Source organism: Nymphaea colorata, chromosome 11 (genome assembly GCF_008831285.2).
Source record: "Nymphaea colorata isolate Beijing-Zhang1983 chromosome 11, ASM883128v2, whole genome shotgun sequence".
In the NCBI taxonomy this organism is placed as follows: Eukaryota; Viridiplantae; Streptophyta; class Magnoliopsida; order Nymphaeales; family Nymphaeaceae; genus Nymphaea; species Nymphaea colorata.
In genome coordinates, this window is record NC_045148.1 from 8,911,363 (window position 1) to 8,931,697 (window position 20,335).

General features: G+C 35.7%; 2 protein-coding genes across 2 annotated transcripts; both read right to left on the minus strand.

The window, feature by feature from the left end:
• Positions 1-409: 409 nt before the first annotated feature.
• LOC116263538 (myrcene synthase, chloroplastic-like) lies at positions 410-4,269 on the minus strand. Its single transcript, XM_050080353.1, has 8 exons — positions 4,234-4,269; positions 3,598-3,744; positions 2,880-3,147; positions 2,615-2,776; positions 2,326-2,554; positions 1,628-1,751; positions 1,251-1,499; positions 410-757 (listed from the first exon to the last, which is right to left on the minus strand). Exons 1-8 carry the CDS (start codon positions 4,267-4,269, stop codon positions 410-412), a joined length of 1,563 nt encoding a protein of 520 aa, XP_049936310.1.
• A 10,483-nt stretch (positions 4,270-14,752) lies between these two features.
• On the minus strand, positions 14,753-17,969 carry LOC116263539 ((-)-alpha-terpineol synthase-like). The gene is made up of 6 exons (XM_031643278.2): positions 17,705-17,969; positions 17,218-17,596; positions 16,892-17,110; positions 15,888-16,026; positions 15,510-15,758; positions 14,753-15,063 (listed from the first exon to the last, which is right to left on the minus strand). The coding sequence occupies exons 1-6, from the start codon at positions 17,967-17,969 to the stop codon at positions 14,770-14,772; spliced, it is 1,545 nt and encodes a 514-aa protein (XP_031499138.2). The 3' UTR covers positions 14,753-14,769.
• Between the last annotated feature and the right edge of the window lie 2,366 nt (positions 17,970-20,335).

Consider the following 20,335-nt stretch of genomic DNA (forward strand, 5'->3'; position numbering starts at 1 on the left):
AAACAGAAACAGAGTAGCGGTATATTGGTACATCATTTACATTCTCATGTGATTCCTCGAGTAGCCTTACTTCAAGGAGGGTAGTGTTTTGCTATCTTATTTTGATAGGAGAAATGATCAATTTTTTTACAAAAATAGCTCCAAATAAGACATGATTTACATTAAATTAATGTTTATAAATACATTAGGATGTTCATGCGCGCAAGCTAAGTATACATAACATTGGGCAACCAATTTAGTCCTTCAATTTTTTTTAAAAAAAAAAACATCAATTAAGGAACTATAAATATAATTCTCAGTATACGCTTTGCAGGATAATGACACGGCTGGATATTCATCCCCAGTATTCTTTTTCCCATCTACAGTAATAACATATGCAAGGGTACATAATAATATAATATGGCTGTTATCATGATAATGACACGGCTGGAGATGATGAAGATGACCATCCATCTCGTATCAAACACTTTCCACCATCAATCTCAGTATACGCTCTGCAGGATAATCTCTTCCCGGAAAACCATGACCATCTCCATGTTGATACATGAACTGTGCCATTCTTGCAAGATTCACGGCACCAATGTAGAAGAGGGTGACTAGTGCCATTAGCAGTAGCTTCTGTGCATTCTTTATGGAGTTCTTTCCAGGCATTTCTTACAAGACCATCAACATACTGACGAGCAGCTTCCTCCCACACACCCTTCTCCCTCTTGTAACACTGTATACATTTGGGCACGTCTCCTCTCTGAGTCTCATCCTACATGATGGAAATGAAATTGACTTAGTGAAAGATAATCTCTACAAATTAATTCTTAGATCAAGACTAGTAAGGCGGGTTTGAATGAATGAGAAAACTTTTGCTGACAAACAATTTATTTCTATTTCAATCATGGAGTTGTCTATTGCCGGATCTCTCAATTAAGTTAATTTGATAATTTTTTAAGGTGGATTTTAGTCCCCACTTGGCCTGGCGTACTTTCTTTTAAGATATTTCTCTTTTTTTTTCTTTATGATATTTGCTTCATTTTTTAAGCCATTTTGTTTTTATTCTTTTGCATTTTAAGGGCATTTTAGTCTTTTGGCTTAAAGCATGAACTTTACTATATGTTGGACTTAATTTTCATCATATTGGTATCTCAAACAAAAAAGTCTTTTTCTTGAATTCATATCTAAATATGATCAGGTTTTTCTTGCTATAGCTCAAATTATAATTAAGTAAAAAAGGTACTAAAAAAATTAGAGATAAGCACCTTAGAAGTTGCGACATCATCATGAAGCCGCAGAATCCACGAAGAAATCTTTATAAGGTTGGGAAAATGGTGTAGGTCCACGGCAGCATGTTCCTTCATATCATGTTGCACAAGAAAATAAGCATGAATCAAGATCACAGGTCCTGATTTGGAAACCCATGCATTATCCAAGTATTCTTCTACTGTGGGTGCAAATCCATTATACAACCACCTCGCTTCCACCAAATATGCCTTGCATAGATCACCCCACTGTAACAGATGACGATTATCAATTTAATTACATTGTAGAGAATCTAAAAAAATTAGGGCCGAAATGTTATCATAAATTTTGGCAATTTAGTATAAAGTGTATCACTATTAATAAATATATATTTAACGCTTATGATGTTGAGGCCCTTGTCCCGCATGAATTCGTAGGCAAATTGGTTGATTGTGTTATAAAGAGCTAAGAAACACATCCGCATGTACTGAGGAAGTTTATCGATGTATCCAATATCCCATCTGCAAAATTCGCAAATTCAGCAACTCAAGTTAAAAATTAAAGGATCAAACTTGAGAAAAGGAAAACACAATGAAGGAAGTGGTTGTGCCGCTGCCTATATATGCGGAGAAATTAATTAGAAAAAGAAAAAGAAGTGCTCAGATCGTTTTTTTTTTTTTTGCATACAAATATGGACACAAGTTGATATAAACCAGAGAATATAGGTCTAAAATTGTAATATTTTTAAGAAGATATCAATTTTTATCAGTTTCTTAGGACCTATCAAGTACCTGGCTTTCTTTACTTAATTAGTTTCTTAAGAGCCTCAGCAGGTTTCTCTTGCAAACATCAGTTTCCTCACATTAGTGTCAATTTATAACACTATCACAAATATCCTTCAGTTTTTTCTCCCTGACCAATAAGTAAGAATCTAAATTGTGGCATAATCAGAATCCTATATGCAGAAATGAAATAGATAAAGTTTGATTTTTCTGAGAAAAAGGAAATATTCAGGAACACTTGGTCGGCATTCAGTACTGATGTCCAAATGCTTATAACATGCCGAGAAGTAAATTATAGGCATGGAGGAGCTACCTTTCAACAGCCTCTGTGCACAGTTCTAGCTCATCGATTGTACCATACACATCATAAACATCATCGATAATCGTGATGAAGCGATGGAGTTTTGTAAGACCCTTTCTACAGACAGAGAAAAGAGGATTGAAGTTGATTCCTATGGTCCACACATAGTTCTCCATCAATCTGTCCCTTGAAAATTTCAAGTTCTCTGCCAACTCAAGGCCCCTCCACCACCTGGAGAACAATTGTTACAAAGGATTGAATAATTGATGTTTCCAATTATATAAGTTCAGCATCTTTGCACTTTCCTTGAGGTGATAAGTTGTGAAGGTCATGGCCTCTTCCAATATGTTCTCCCCGTCGAATCCTAGATGTGAAGCTTCATACAGGCTCAGCAACCCCTTCACGTCTTCTGCAAGGGTGTTCTTGAATTTCCCTCTTTCGTCCTTAAATACTTTAAAAACTTCTGTGACGATCCACCACCAGGAAAAATAAGAAAAGTCAGGGTATGAACTCAATAACTAATGAAAGTCTGTTCCTTCGGTTTACAAACCAAGATGAATATTTACCAGGGGAGGCAGGATAACCGTGTTGCCTCAGCAATCTGAATCTAAGAGATGCAGCATGGAGGTCTTCACATTCCTTACTGTCTTCGAAAATGGAGTCCATGACAACTTTGATCTCCTTCTCAAAGTGGTATGATATTCCTATTCTTTGGAGGGTATCCAGGAGCTCCATCTGAGCCACTGGCTCATGGCAAGCGTCCACCATTAATTGCTTCACGTCTTCTTTGATCTCCTCAATGTTATCGCTTCCATGCTTGCCCTGCGTTGATCTCTTTCGGTTAAATAAAACAAATCCGTTATAGAGTAATCGCTATATGTTTATTACTATTTCTTAAACCATCTAAGCCTGAAGATGCATATATGCATGAATCCTCTAACAACTGAAACAACCGATCGTAATCTTTGAATTAATTCGAAGGATGTCAATGTATCTGATTTCAATTGAGCATAAAAATCCGATTCAGATCATATTTCAAATTTAGATATGACTTCTCATCATTGTATTTGAATATGGATTCAAATCTCAATATGCAAAAAAAATGTTTACAATTAAAAATATATTTTCTTCAAATCCGATCAGTTTACCAGCACAAATTTGAAATCTTTAAATAAGTTTCATTTATTTTGTATAACAACAATTTAACTCGTATGTGCTTCCTAAGGAGAGGATGAGGTCGTCTTTCCACTGGCTTGGCCCATAATTCCCCGAGCGTCTTTGAACCGGAGCTTCTACAGCTTGAGGGCTAAGTTGGCATCTCCAGGAAGCTTTCTTGGGAGCACTCAACCGTGCTGTTGCTCTCTTCCGGTTAGCCAAAGCATCCAGTATAGCTGTATAGCCCACGGTGGTAAAGACAAGGCGCTCATGCTTCTGCAAATGCGATACTAATTATCCATCATTTTCTTAAAAAACCAATACCGATTTTTGTAAAGCGCCTCACTTTTAAAAGGTGGCGCTTAAATGTAGTGACTAAAAGAAATAAAATGTAGTGACTAAAAGAAATAAAATAATAATAATAATAATAATAATATAATGTGGTCTATTCTTCCACCACCGACCTGTCCTCCCTATAAATAGTTGGGTTGGGCATTATGAGTGCATCGAATAAAAATTGAGTGTTGAGTGTGTGCTCACTTTGTAAGATGGTGTGTGAGCATTGAATGACAGTTAAGTGCAAAGGGCGTGGAATTGCTTGGGTGTGAAAGTTCACTGTGTGAGCTTAGGTGAGTTTCCTTGAGTCATTGTTTGTAAAGTTCATTTTGATGAATAAAGTAGTTTACATTTTGAGATTATCAATTGTTGAGTTTTAGATCATTTTGTGAGTTATTTTATTTGGTTATTAAGTTTTATTAAGTATACTTTGTCAATTATATTATTGAGAATTATTCCGGACATCTAGACTCTACCGGTTTTTCTCCGCATAAATTATTCAGGCTGGATCTAAGTTATATCTTGTGCCCACATTTTCGCATATAATTGGTATCAGAGTGAGGTTCCGTGTAATGGCCAGTTTAGTAGTAAGATTAATTGCGCTAATTATATTTTGAGACTATAGAGGCATGAGCAGTTATATTAAATAATATTGAAAAGCTTAACAATAGCAATTATGGCTATTAGAAATCTTGCATTGAGTCATATTTTTTAGGACAGAAAATATGAGATATAGTATTGGAATCAGACACAAATATTCATGTCAACGAGGTAGCTAAGAAGAAATGGATAATCAAAGAAGGAAAAACCCTATTTACAATTAAAGTATCAATTGAGAATGATTTATTAAAGCATATATGTAATGCTAAGACTCCTAAAAAAGCATGGGACGCTTTTTGCGACACTATTTTCAAGGCTAATGACACTCATCTACAATTGTTAGAAAATGAATTAGCTACATTAACTCAGGAAAACATGTTGATAAAAGAGTATTTTGTGAAAGTCAAAAACATCTATGTGGAGAATTCTCAAATTGACCATAAGACTAAGATTAGTTAGACTTGTATGCGAAGAATTCTTGTTCGTGGACTTCATCCAGAATATAACAGTTTTATAACTGGTGTTCAAGGCTGGAGTCCAACCAACTTTGTTGGAATTAATGAATCTTTTGATCAATCTAAAAACATTAGCAAAACAAATGGCTGGACTTTCACTCAAAGTAAATAATGAGGAAGCTTTATTTAGTAAGGGTGAGATATCACATTAACCAGCTAAGCAAGTCATTAAGTCTCCAAGTAGAAACATTGATGAAAAGAAAGAGAAAATATAAAAAAGAAAACAACAGAAACTACAGAGCAGTGGAGACCAAGGAAGAAGTCTTTTAGATGTAAAAAATTGGGTCATTTTGCCCATGATTGCAGAGTCAAAATAGATGAAGGAAATGCAATCTCGATAAGTAAGCAGCATGGGGGAGTTAATGACATTGTGTAGAAAAGTTCATTTATATACTCAATGGAGGTTAAAGAAGATATTAAACAAGAAAGATGTAATTCTCCTCATATAAAACCTATAAAAGTTAAGGACGAGACTATCAATTATCAAATTGATTGGATAATTGATTCTGGATGCTCAAATCATATGAATAGTAATGAAAACAAGTTTGTAAGTATGAAAAAATATAATGAAAATCGAGTTGTTTTTACTGCTAAAAACACAAAGCTCTCAATGGCACATATTGGAAAAACAAAGGTTGTAGCAAACCTTGGTAAAGACCGAATTTCATGGAACATTTATCATGTTCCAGGAATGAGTAAGAACTTGTTGTCTATGTCACAACTTACAGCTTTAGGTCACTATGTATTGTTCGGCCCAAATGATATGAAAGTTTATAGAAACTCCAATATTTAAAGGAAGAAAAGTTGAGTCAATTTATGTCTTGTCAACAAAAACAACATATATTGACAAAACAATGAAGCATAACACTTCATATATCTGGCGTGAGAGACTCACTCACCCTAGGTATAACAAACTCCTAGAGATGTCTAATAAAGGACAGTTGATTGGTCTGCCAAAGCTTAAGGTATGAACAGACAAAGTATGTTCAGGATGTCAATATGAAAAGGTGCACAGGAGGTCATTCAAAGAATTTAAGTATAAAAAAAAAGCACCATTCGAGCTTGTGCATTCAGATGTATTCGAAAAAGTACCAAACCCATCAGTTGGAGGCAAGTGGTATTTTATCACATTTATGGATGATCTTTTGAGATATACTTGAGTCTATTTCATGAAAGAAAATTCTAAAGCACTTGAAAAGTTTAAGGAGTTTTACCAAATAGTAAAAAAAAAAACTGGGTGTAGAATTCAGTGTCTATGAACTGATAATGATGGCGAATATGTACCTGACATGTTTATGCATACATGAAGTAACATGGTATTCGAAACAATTTACATATCCCAGGAAAAATTCTCACATAGCAGGAACATGTAGAAGTCTGATGCATGCGAAGAACATAATCCCAAGATTTTTAGCCGAGTGTGCCAACACAGCACTGTAGTACACGTAATTAATCGATTACCATTACCAAGATTTAATTTTAAGTCTCCATATGAAATGTTTCATAAAAAGAAGCATTTGTGAGTTATTTTAAAATACTTGATTGTGTATGCTATGTTTTTTTTATCTAAGCATCACAATACTAAGTTTGATAAGAAGGCACAAAGGTGTGTCTTTGTTGGATATGATTCATAGCGGAAGAAATAGAGATGTGTTAATCCTAGCACAGGAAAAGTTCATGTTTTTTCCGATGTCATCTTCGATGAAGCATGATCATGGTGGTTAGAAGAGAAGAAGGTGCTTCCAGACTCTCCATTTTTTGAAAGAGATGTTCGAAACAAAATACAATTTGGATAAATCAAGCAGAGCCTGAACTGAAAGATAAGCAAGATGATTAGATAAACAAGTTCAAACGCTTAGACATAGCCCAAGACGAGAAGAACGAGCAGATTAATGGAGAACAGGAGTTTGTCATGTTCAATAAGAAAGTATACAAGAAGAAAGACCATCACAACTTGAAGAACTAGAAGAAGCATTTACAACATTAAGAAGATCAACAAGAATACCGAAACCAAATCTCAATTATGCAAATGCAGACTGTGCCATCATGGAGGAGATCAAGCCAGCTTTTTTTTGAAGAAGCAAAAGATGTTGAAAAACGGTATGCTGTAATGAAAGATGAAATGAAGGTTTTGGAGCATAACGAGACTTGGGAGCTCGTACCAAAGCTTGTAAGAGTAATGCTCATTACTTGTAAGTAGGTTTACAAAATAAAAAGGCAGACAACTCAGTCTATAGATATATCGTTGAACTTGTTGCGAGAGAATTTTCACAGCAGTATAGCATGATTTTGAAGAAACTTTTAGTCTTATTGCGCAAATCACATATGCACGTATTTTGATAGCTATCGCTGTAAGCAAGACTTATAAGCTATAACAAATGAATGTGAAGAATGTTTTCTTGTATGGAGATCTCGTTCACTCCAAATAAGTCAGACTATGTATGCAAGCTAAGAAAAGCACTCTATGGATTAAAGCAAACACTCAGAGCATGGTATAAAAAAATAATTTAATTTTTGATATTTAGTGGATTTCAAGTCACCTCAGCAGATTCGAGTCTCTTCGTCAAGAATAGAGGTATGAAGATTCCTATTTTGTTAATTAATGTTAATGATTTAATTATTACTGGAGATGACAAAGAAGAAATTAATCTCATTCATAAACAACTCACGGTGAGATTCAAAATGAAAGAGCTACAAGAGTTGCGACACTTCCTTGAATTGAAAATTTATTATGAATCTGAAAGAGTTATTTTCAAGTCAAAAAAAATATGTTCATGACTTATTACGTAAGTATAGTATGCTCGGTTGCAAATCTATCTCAACAACAATTGAGATAAATGCAAGACTTAGAATTGATGAAGGAGATAAGTTAGAAGATGTCACTATGTGCCGGCAAATGGTTAGAAGTTTAATGTACTTAACATTATGAAGGTCTGACATTGCCTACGGAGTTGGTGTTGTGAACAGATTCATGCAAACTCCAAGGAAGCCACATTTAGAAGCAGTGAAAAGAATATTAAGGTATGTCAAAAGAACTCATGACTTTGGTGTATTTTATGAAAAAGGACAACCTATCAAATTGTTGGTCATTATGATGCGGATTATGCCGGAGACTTATCAACTCGAAGATCAACCTTGGATATACATCCAGTCTTGAAAATAATGCAATTTTATGCTGCAGAAAAAGATAGCCAATAGCTTCACTGTCTACAACAAAAGCAAAGTATAGGGAAGCACCTCAAGCAGTATAAGAATGTGTGTGGCTAATGCGATTGCTGAAAGGCATTAAAAAAAATGTAGATTATGTAGTGAAGCTCTACTACGATAATCAAAGTGCAATTAGACTTGTAGGGAATCTTGTTTTCTATGATCGATCATTTTATGAGAAAGAATGTACTCAAAGAAAGTTGACCCTCGCTCTTCTGACACATTGGTCATGTAAACGATAGCCTTCATATATATATATATATATATATATATATATATATATATATATATATATATATACACACACACACACGACTTCAGCGAGATCCCTAACTAATATACTTTTACTTGTTTTACCCCCCAATCATGACTGGTTATGTTTTGAAAGTCTGAGATCTGAGTGTATATGATTAGAAACTTGATTGCGTGTAAAAGTCTGATCAATTCACCCGCCAATATCAATGTTTGGATCTGGATTCGATTTCAAATATTCTTGCCCAAGTCCAAGTCTACTTAAGTGAGATCCAATTAGGTCGTGGACCTGAACAGAGACCGGACCACTTATAATATCCCCAGCAGTAAGCTAATTTATTCACGTTAAGTAGTGTCCATGCAAATATTCCTGATAGGTTAATTAAATACAATTGTTAGGTGTTTATTTTGCCTGAGCTTTTGTGAAACTATAATTTAACAATCCGCAGGGAGACAGAGAATTGTCTTCGACCATCAATGACGGCCATAGATCTATCCATGCTACCTCAAGATCTCAATACTATTATAAAAGATATATCTACAATAAATTAAGATCGATTTTAAAAATGTGTATAAAGGCATCTCCAGTTGTCCAGAAAATTTAATTCAAGAGAAAACTATTCTCTGTAACCTTTTAATGTATTATTGATTTCTAACATTCCACCCAAGTTGATGGGTGTATCATTCCAATTTTATGGATGTTATCCAGGAGACCTTCAAATTGATTGGTGAGTTAATTAATCTTCAATAGGTCCTGCAAAAGCTGCCTGTTGATGGGTAGGCCCCAATCTTTATTAAGGAGAGCTAGATAGGTTTTCAACTCACTCAATTCCTGAACATGAAAGGAATTGCAAAAATATATAAATAAATAAGCTTTGGTGGTTAGCCGATGCCAAAAAAACGACCGGATTTAGCGCAAAATCATTGAATCCTGGGCTTCCAAATATTGACCTACAAAATGGGGGAAATCTTTTGGAAGATGAGCAACCAGGGGATTTGAAATTAAAATTTTGGAAAGCACCTTGGCTTTTACGGCATGAGAAAAACAAGGAAATTGAAAAGAAAATGAGGGAGGAAACGGAGTGACACAATGATGCAGGTAGTGATCGTATCTAACGGCAAAAACTTTTTAATCAAATTTTAGAGTCAAAAGGGGAAGTTGTAACTTTTTCGTTAAGTTTAAGGTAGATTTTGAGGCTAAAAAAAATTGTATTTTGTTTTGTCATAAACAAAATTTATATACTTCATGTATATATAATGTGTGAATGATGACTCTTGTTATCTATTGTTATTCAGCCATCCAGCCAGGGTCATCAATTTGAAGCACATGAATGGTTGAGACAAAAACAATAATAAAAATGTGTGGACTAATACTAGATAATGAAGATATTTATTGACTATTTCTGTTTGTTTTTCTCTTAATTGTTCATCATGATGGATCAGATAGTATTGATTAGATGGTTTGATGATATTAAAAAGCCTTAACCATGACCGTTTAATTAAAGTAAATGTATGATTAAGAGAAAAACAATGAGAAAAAGATATGAACTAATACTATAAAACAAAATGTTCATTATAAGAAAGTTGAATGGTGACTCTGACTTTTCAGAGTTGCATCTTTTTTTCTTTTGTTTTTCTATATTCGACCTCCTGCTATCAAATTTTCATCCTAACATAGTGTTGAGAAAAGATATTTTGGTATATTTTGTCACATATATAGTCCAAATATTCTTGAAGTGATACATATCAATGTAGAATATATATGATACATATCAATGTAGAATATATAATAATTAAAACTGAGGACCAGGCCATGTACCGGAAGGGCACCCAGGTATACTAGCGGAGCACGGACCAGGCCCGAGCTGCAGTTGTAGCTTAACGTTTGAAGCACATCCATATTAATATGATAATATCTCTTGAAAATGATGAGCTGGAATGGTCTTTTCTATCTAACCTCAGTTGATCCTCCACAGGAAGGAAATAGTTGTGAAAAAGACACTTATGTGGGGTGCTTGTCTTTTCTACTTACCTACGTTCTGTTATGGTCATTTGTTTCCCGTGAAGTCAATTTGGCTAGTGTATAAAAAATTGGGCACCGGGCAGTATAATGATCAGAAAAAAGAATAGCCCCGTTACGATGACAAAAAAAAAAAAGAGTAATGTAGAAGTTGAAAGTCCAACAAAAATATTCTTGGTGCGTATCTGTTGTTCTCACTCTCTTTGAAGGGGTTTGAAATAAAATCCATGATTGCACGTTCGCAAGGAAGCAGTAGTGCAAGCATAAAGGTCTTAAGCCATTATTTTTAAAATTATCTCGTGGACTGTAGATTGAAAATGGCCCAGTTATTTCTTCAAGAAATGAGATTCAAATTTCGTTTTTGTACCTGAAATTTTTCAAAGATATCTGGTAGTTTTTCTAAGAGTGAAAGACAGACCCAAAGTTAAAGTACACCATTAATGAAAAATAGCCTTTTCTGGGATCCATAAGATCCTGGCATTTCACTAACTTAAGTTTGTGTTAATGTGATAAAATGATCAAACCGTCCCTAATATAATTGATTACGTGATGTGGTACGTCATCGATCAATTGATGGTGGAGTCCACTTCTGGATAAAGTTATGCTAGCTTTGGATGGATGCCTACGCCTAGCAGGAAAGGGGCTGGAGCTTTAGAATGGTGGTTTTTTCCTGTTTGATGTATTGGTCGGAGACGACATAAATCGCAACCTCCATCAGCCGCTCACAGTGAAATGTTCAATTGAAGCATTTAGAGGACATTTAGTAACAAGAACACAGCATTATTTAGAACGTTGTATTCAATGAATGCGTTCATTTTTTGAGACACATTCATGGAACACGGTATTTCAAAAAATGAGTGTTTATATTATCAAGCACCATCTTAGAATGTCCGTATGTCCTGCCAACATAGTGGCCTTCCACCGGAGATGAGGATAGGCCTCGCCGGAAAAGTATAAAGAGGTCACCTGAGTCAACAAGCTTATCAACCTAAAGATACATATACAGCTGAAGTTTGAACATGACCCCTTTAGCTTAATCCCTTCATAAGCTTAGATTGCAACAGTTGGAAACAAGCCAAGCTTCGCTCATCAACTACATCCTACTGTTGGCTGTATGAGGTTTAAGGTTGGAGATACTGTCCCCTTCAAGCCTCGTTAACCCAAGAGTATAACGCCCAGGGGAGTAGAAATCGATCAATGAACTCTCCCCTTCAACTCCCATCAAAAAGAAAAAAAAATGGTACTACATTCAGGTTTATATTAGACACAATGTACCTTTTAAATTGGTATCACAGCCCATTCCATTAACGCAAGAGAATAATGCCCGTGATTAATGAACAAACTCGACTAGCTATTTGGCCCTTGAGGCAAATAGTTCAAACTTTCAAAAGTGTGAAATCAAGTTAACGAATTCAAAATAAGTTCCTGAAGAATATTATGCGGGTGAGATTAACTTGTAAATATAGAAATCAAACTATTTATTAAAGAGCCTGATATACCCCTCAAATGAGACAAGGGTTTTCATTTAAGAAAACTCATTTATTTCCCTTCTTTTCTCTTTTCCTCTTATAAACGGTATCTTAGGGTTTTCGTTTAAGGAAACTCATTTATATCACCTTCTTTTCTCTGTTTTTCCTCTTGTAAATGCCTCTTAGCCTTTTGGAAAACAGATTGACTTTTCTACCTACAAACTTTATACGATGGCCAAGATGGTTTCCATTGAAAAATTTTATCTATCTAGTCTCTCTTCAACCTGTCAAGGAAAAAAAAAAGATCATGGCTTCGCCTACGCGTGCTAACCCAAACAAGGTGCATCCAACAGCCATGCACTGAAAATAGACAGGGGAGTTGAGGTATTTTACGATTTTTTAAAAAAATATCTTTTCTTCTTCTTTTTTTTTTTTTACTTATTCTGATCATTACATACTTTGGTGCACAAATTATTGGGCACATAGTTTGCACATAACCATCTGGAGGCAGCCCACAATTGATTCATTTGAGACTGACAAGGCTCAAGGTACGTCACCCACCGCCAGCCTTATTTTGAAGAAGCATCTTTTGTATTTTTTTTTTATAAAGGACCGAAGGCCTTCTCCGGCTGCTTTGCATCCGAACCAGTCATGTATACTTATGATTAAAGTTTTTTTTTTTTCTGTTTAACCTTGTGGAAATGATCTTTAAGGGCAATTTGGTGAAAAACATTATTGAATTCGTTATTTTTTTAATTTAATAATATTTTCTTAATAATAAAAGAATGAACGGCTCTAAAAACATCAAAATTTTATAGTAGAGAAGATCATTTTTTTTTACAAAAATAACTTGATCGAAAACATTATTTATATTAAATTATTGTTTTGAAACACTTAAAGTTGTTCATATTTTGTCAGGTTTTTATTCCTTACCCAAGTGGTGTTGGTGTGTGTGTCTATATATAGTCAAATTTTTTATCAGTGTACAATTTACATTCCAAGCGCCATACATTGATTTAGTTAAAACAGGCTGCATAGGCGTCCCTTGGCTAAAAAAAAAAACCAATATCTTTGAAACCGTTTTCTACTTTATGAACGTACAAGAAACAATTCAGGTCCAAGGCCAAGTCCGGTTAATGGAAAGCCGATTAGTCCAGATTCAATAAATGGTGAACCCGAACTGAGTCCAGGTCTAGACCACTTACATCCCCATAAACTAAATTTGCTAAGTGGTAAATATTGTCCAATTATTCTGAAAGGTCATGGGCCTGCCATTATTGCCGACCCACGAAAAATTGTTTAGTAAGATCCTCGTGGATTAGTAAGATCCTCGTGGATACTGATCCAGATCGTTAAATTAAAGGGCATTATTAAGAATTTAACCCACAGTCTGAGTGAGAAAGACCAGAGAACCAAACGGCATGACGATAAAGCCATGGAACGGCCAGCTCAAAAGCAGCATGGTAACATGGGGCAAAGGTAAAGGAGGTAGAAGAAGAAATGGGCTAAGTAAGGGATAGGTGGGCTAAGTAGATGAAATCGGTAGGGCGGGGAAAATGTGCTTCCAAACGTGGGATGTAGAACGGACAAGGCTTATGGCATGCCAGGTATGAAGTGGAAGATGTACGTAAGAAATTACCTTTTTTAATAATAATAATGCACTATTTTCCCCCCTTAATGTTTATACCTTTTTTAGAGACTAGAACTAACTTTTTTCTTTAGCTAAAACAAAAGTTAAACATAAATTCCTGGATGATTACTTCTTAATTTTTTGTTTGCAAGTTCTGCCCATTAACCTACTAATTGCATTTGATAAAGTTTTTCAAAAAGTAAGCAAATCTAAGGTACTATAATAATATATAAAATTCTGAAAAAAAGCACAATACAGAATATATCCATCCCCATCCTTTTCTAGTTCCTACAGCTTCCCAGATCTCCATATAATAGGCGATGACCATGTTGGGAAACGTAATGCGGGCCCTAAATATAACTCAACTATAAACTCAAATTTATGTGAAGAAAATCTAGCAGAGTCTTGGCAAAGTATACTAAACTATTTATTCATCAAAATAAACATTACAAAAGAGGACTTAAAACAAAAGTTAAACATAAATTCCTGGATGATTACTTCTTAATTTTTTGTTTGCAAGTTCTGCCCATTAACCTACTAATTGCATTTGATAAAGTTTTTCAAAAAGTAAGCAAATCTAAGGTACTATAATAATATATAAAATTCTCAAGAAAAGCACAATACAGAATATATCCATCCCCATCCTTTTCTAGTTCCTACAGCTTCCCAGATCTTCATATAATAGGCGATGACCATGTTGGGAAACGTAATGCGGGCCCTAAATATAACTCAACTATAAACTGAAGAAAATCTAGCAGAGTCTTGGCAAAGTATACTAAACTATTTATTCATCAAAATAAACATTACAAAAAAGGATTTAAGAAAACTCACCTCGACTCACGCAGTGAGCTAACACACCCAACGCCCTTAAAGCTTCAACACTCAAGTTCACGAAGTGAACACACCACCAGTTCATAAAGTAAGCACACACTAAGACTCAACCCAACTCATACACACTAAGACTCAACCCAACTCACAATGCTCAACCCAACTCATAATTTTTTACACCCTCAAAATGACCCAACGTCCCTATTTATAGGGAGAAGAAGTCGGTGGATGAAGTTTCCACCGATTTCCACATTTTTTTTTTTTAAATTTTCTTTCTCTTTCATAATGACATCCACCCACTTTAAAAGAAACTTCACCGACTTGCAAAAGGAGGAGGCTACGAGCCTCTTGAGTCTTCTCGACTCTTCCAAGAGAGTCGGTGATGACTCTCTACAGACCAGCATCATGATAATGACCCAGGGGAAGATGATCATCTATCCCATATCAAATGCTTTCTACCATTAGCTTCAGTGTGCGCTCCACGGGATAATCTCTTTCTGGGAAACCATAACCATCCCCATGTTGATACATGAACTGTCCGACTCTTACAAAATTCAAAGCGAAATGTACAATGGGGTGACTAGTAGCACCAGCAGCCTCCGCCCATTCTTTAAGGAGTCCTTCCCAAGCATTTTTTAGTCGACCATCAAAATGGTGACGAGCAGCTTCTTCTGACACACTCTTCTCCTTCATGTAACACTGTATGCATTTGGGCACGTCTCCTCTCCCAATCTCGTCCTTCATGAATATAAGGAATTTGACTTAGAAAGGAATTGTCTACAAATAAATTCGTAGACCAAGAAAGTATGAAGTGTTTGAATAGAGTAATTACTCACGTACAATTTATTTCAAATTTTTATAATAACTTTATCTCCTTAGTCAAACATACAGAAGTTTTAACCAAATTATCATGTGTCTTTCATCCTGATTCACCTTAAAAGCATGTTTCTAAAAAACCAATTTCATCCTGAAAATAGATATCGTAAGTTGTTTGGTTACAGTTGTTTTAGATAAGATTCACATGCATCATACATGACGCAGTTTAAATTGCATCCAAACTATATATCTCTTGAAAACGCCAAGTTGAAAAATAGGAATACCAGTGACACTAAAAGCTTAATATAACAATAGTTTCTTTCTCATTCTCTGGTTTTATGTTGAAGGTTAGGGAAAAGAGAGTTCACCTTACAAGTTCCAAGGTCATTTTGAAGCCTCACCATCATGGAAGACTTCTTTATCAGGTTGAAGTAATGGTCTACATCCATGGTAGCGTCTTCTTTTATGTCATGTTGCATGAAGAAATAAGCATGGATTAAAACCAGAGGTCCTGATATGGAAACCCATGCGTTATCCAAGTATTCTTCTACCGTGGGTGTATATCCACTATAGAACCACTTTGCTTCCACTAAATATGCCTTGCAGAGTTCAGCCCACTGTAATAAATGAGGATTGTAAATTGCAATGAATCTGAAAAAACTTAGTGTTGAATACCATCATAATTTTCTTTTTGGGTAAGTCAATACGAATTACCATGTGGTTAATAAAGATAAATGTATACTTACCGCTCTTGTCAAGTAGCCTAAGATGTTGGGGCCTTTGTCCCGCATGAAGTCATAGGCAAATTGATTGGTTGTGTTATAGAGAGCTAGGAAACACAATCGCATGTATTGAGGAAGTTGATCAATATATCCAATTTCCCATCTGCAAAATTCATGAACCCAACAAATTCAGGAGAAATTGAAGGATAATATCAGCGAAGATGGAGAACATGATATTGAAGAAATTAAAATGGTTGTGCTACTGCGCCAATGCAAAGAAATGAAGTAAAAGGAAAAGATGTGCATAGGATAGTACTCCTATTTGTTCTTGTAATACCTTCACAAGTTGACATAAACAAAAATGGAAAACTGTCAAAAATTTGACGCTTTACCAAGAATTTTATTTCGTGGGCTTGTGCATATGAGCAAGCCTCTTAATCAGACCAATTAGTTTCTTGGCCTTCCCAATTTTCCTCTTAGTGCATGCCTAACTAGCAGGATTCTTTGGCGGACATTAGTAGTTTCTTGACATCACTGGCCTAATTAATCTATGATTTGTCTCACCTCTATAAAATATTAAACTATAATCACAAGTCTATGTGCAAAAATGTTATCGATAAACTTTTGTTTTCTTATAAAAATAGAGAAAAAGATGAATGACTCAATTTTGGTGAGGAGAATGTGTATTTGATTCTACCTCCTACATGAGCTTCATCCTCCTAATGTACCGAGTGTGCTTTCGGTGCCTCGAGATGCCAACTCCATCACAGTTCAACTTATATATTAAGTGGTTCTTCTTTGCATGACAAATAGTTGATACGTCCAGAATTCTAAATAAAAACTTGCCACCTAGCAGCAACTATCTCAACTGCTACATCAGCCCCCTCTAGAACGAGAAATGACCTTAATTACTTGACATGACGAGCCCAATCATTGCAGAGCTAAGAAGTAAATTAGGAGTTAAAAAGTAAATTAAGAGCATGAAATTACTTTTCCAGCAAAGAAGTAAATTAAGGGCAAGGAATTACTTTTCGACAGCTTCACTAAACAGTTCTATCTCATCAAGTGTGCGGTACACGTCATAAACATCATCAATAGTCGTGACAAGGCAACCGACTTTTGTAAGTCCTTTCCTACAGACAGAGAAAAGAGGATTGAAAATGCCTCCTACAGTCCATAAATAGCTGTCCATCAACCTGTCCCTAGCAAATTTCAAGTTCTCTGCCAACTGAAGACCCCTCCACCACCTAGCTAGAGAAAATTAATTATTGAAATGAATCAAGTTAATGAATCAAATATAGGTTTATTTTGATATGCATAAACAAAAGAAATGCATCAATTTGGTATTCGGGACCTTAACATCTCCTTGACTTCTGCTTGGTACAAAGACTGCACATTATTGAAATCTAGCTTTGCTAGTTTGAGTAAGCAAGAGCGGTGTCCAGGCCTTCTTTGATACGAATCTATGTAATTGCTCGCTTCCAATCTTAGCATCCTTCTCGAAAGAGGGAGCTCTAAGGCTTGAGCTATCTGTCTCGCAAGGATGCAGTCTGAATTATTCATCTTGGTCATACTTTCTCGGAGATGATTTGTGAAGTCCATGGCCTTTTTCAATATGTGCTCCCCTTCAAATCTAAGATGTGAAGCTTCATACAAGTTCAGCAACCCCTTTAAATCTTCTGCAAGGATGTTGCTAAATCTGCCTCTTTCATCCACAAATACTTCAAAAACATCTGTAACAGTATATCACCAGAAGAAAGTAGGAAAAGGTTGGACTAGATACTGAGAGCAAAAGTTTATGCATTAACCAAAAAAAACATACGCTGATTGATAATATTTACCAGGAGAAGCATGATAGCCATGTTGCCGCAGCAATCGGAATCTAAGAGCTGCAAAATATAGGTGTTCACATTCCTTTCTGTCTTCGAAAATGCAGTCCATTGCGACTTTGATCTCCTTCTCAAAGTGGTATGAAATTCCTAACCTTTGGAAGTCATCCACGAGCTCCATCTGAGCCACTGGCTCGTCGCGACCTTCCAGCATTTGCCTAACATTTTGTTTAATCTCCTCAATGTTCTCGCTGCCATGGCCATCCTGCCGTGACATCTTTCAGTTAATTAACTATTACCAAACAATCCAGTTTAGAAAAATAACATACGATCATTACATATTATTGCATGCTTAACCATCTGAGTCTGAAGATGCAGCATACATGAATATTTTCACTAACAAATGAAACAACTGACTGCCCTGAATTAGTTCTTAACAACTGAACGAAGAGGGGTAGATCTAGAATCAGTTGAAATTTCACCAGCTTTTGTATAGGAACTGCTTACCTCGTGTTTGCTTTTCAATGACAGGATGAGATCATCTGTCCACTGGCTTGGCGGATAGTTCCCCGAACGTCTCTGAACTGGTAGAGACATGGTGCTTATGCTTATGCAAACATGGAATTCACTAATCAATTTCTTTGTTGAAAAGAAAAAGTACCACAATAATTAATTTCATCAAGAACAGTAAAGAATTATATGTGTAAAATCAGTCCTCCTTCTCTAACTCTTTATACTGCCTGCATGCTTGATATTGCTTGTAGTTGAGCATTTAATATATGAGTTAAGCATCTGGAAGAAACGGGGCCTCGAACCATATAAGTAAATTAACCGAGCTAAGGCAGAAAGAAATTAAGAGGGGAAGCAGACAAGCAGTACGAACGGGGCAGAGGAAAGAGTCACAACGGTGATTAAAACATCATAAACCATCACTATATAATAAATGATTGCTAATACTCTGGTTATGTTATATTTTTAGCGAGGGTTTTTAAATACTTTATCATTTGGTATTCGAATATGATGTGGACGAAATAAGTTGTAAATATAAAAATCAAACTATTTTTTGAAGAGCCTGATATACCCCTCGGATGAGGCGAGGGTTTTCATTTAAGGAAACTGATTTATTTTCCTTTTTTTTTTTTCCTTTTTTCTCTTATAAACGGTATCTTAGGTTTTTCGTTTGTATCCCCTTCTTTTGTCTGTTTTTTCTCTTATAAATGTGTCCTAGAAAAACAGGTTGGCTTTTCTACTGGTGCGGACCTGAAAAGAGCGCATCTGCATTTGGTAAGATGTCTTTCCCTATTTCACCTCGTTCTCTTATCAACTGGGTTGAGATATGTTCATTTGACTCTTCTCATCCATTTACACTTGAACTCTGTCAACTCTCTCTCTCTCCCTCCTCTACCTTTGTAGTTTTGTGATTCATGGTTGAAACACTGAGCAAATAATGGAATACAATCATACATATTTCTGTCATAAAAAAAACTCAGAAACAAACACCAAAAAAACTCAAAAAAAAAAAAAAGAAAATCATCTTTTCCGAATGCTGTTGTGGTCGCTTGTGTGGGAGACAGAACAATGCGTTCTAACCCCGAACAGCATGCGATGCCCCTTATCAGAAAGGACGAGCTGCAATGTAGCGAGCTACATACCTGCAGCCACTTGGGCCACGCCCTCTAGTTTGCGTCACAGGACTTGAGAACTCAAACATATACATGGTAGAGATTAGAGAAGCTGAGAAAGCAATGAATTACCTGATATGATATGCAAGTTGGGTGCTGACGCTCGATCAGAAGCTTCAACTCTGCTGTTCCTCCCTCGCACTTCTCCTGATTTCTCCTTCTAGCTGGTTGATCAGAACAATGATCAAGGTAGGTGGGTAGATGATTCAATATTTTGTGCTCACAAGGGTTCCCTATTTATAAGATGCATGCCTTGAGTTTCCACTTTGACACAATTACCAGTAATTACATGACGCTTGCAGTGAAGCTGCTTCCATGCAGTGCTTGTGCATGGCGGTATAATGACACCAAAATACCTTTGTTCACTAAAAAGGAAGCCTTCTACAAGGATTAAAAAAAAAAAGTAGTGAAAAAATTGAAAGTCCAAAAAAAAAAATCTTTTTTCAAAAATCCTGAAGGCAACCCAAGGCTGAAAGGTCCTCAATAATTAAGGGAAAATCTTTCGTAAGATTTGTTGTTTCCTCCGTAATTTACAAGATTACCGTACTCTGCATCGGGCAAGCAGTAAATATCGGTTCACCATTTATGTTTTGTAGACAGCTAATTAAAAGTAGTGCAGATTTCAATATCGGCATATATCATAAGCTGAATGGTTTCACTAATACATATCCATCTAACAAGGGGCCAATATAAGTCCAATTTTCCATGTCTGGGCCACAGATAAAAGGTAAGGAAGTCTTTCCTTAATCAACTTTAGCGGCACCGGTACTATGCGTCTTTGGGAGAATGGAAAGTGAATCTCACAGTCTAATGCTGCTTGATGTCATGCATCTCCAATGAACCACCTAATAAACAAGTGCTCATGCTTTTGTCCGACAGGGCCAAGTAAAAACTTTTCTGCCATCTGTCCTTATAAGTATGTATGTGTATATATATTATATGTGTGTGCATATATATATAT

Excerpts from the sequence above, each read along its gene's own strand:
- LOC116263538 (XM_050080353.1), bottom strand. The coding sequence starts at position 4,269 with ATGTCCGGAATAATTCTCAATAATATAATTGACAAA. Across the intron at positions 3,148-3,597 it reads CTCAAGCTGTAGAAGCTCCG|AGATCAACGCAGGGCAAGCA; the intron begins GTTCAAAGACGC and ends TTTAACCGAAAG. Across the intron at positions 2,777-2,879 it reads CGGTTATCCTGCCTCCCCTG|AAGTTTTTAAAGTATTTAAG; the intron begins GTAAATATTCAT and ends GGATCGTCACAG.
- LOC116263539 (XM_031643278.2), bottom strand. The coding sequence starts at position 17,969 with ATGTCACGGCAGGATGGCCATGGCAGCGAGAACATTGAGGAGATTAAA. Across the intron at positions 17,597-17,704 it reads TGGCTATCATGCTTCTCCTG|ATGTTTTTGAAGTATTTGTG; the intron begins GTAAATATTATC and ends ATACTGTTACAG. Across the intron at positions 15,064-15,509 it reads ATGACCTTGGAACTTGTAAG|GACGAGATTGGGAGAGGAGA; the intron begins GTGAACTCTCTT and ends ATATTCATGAAG.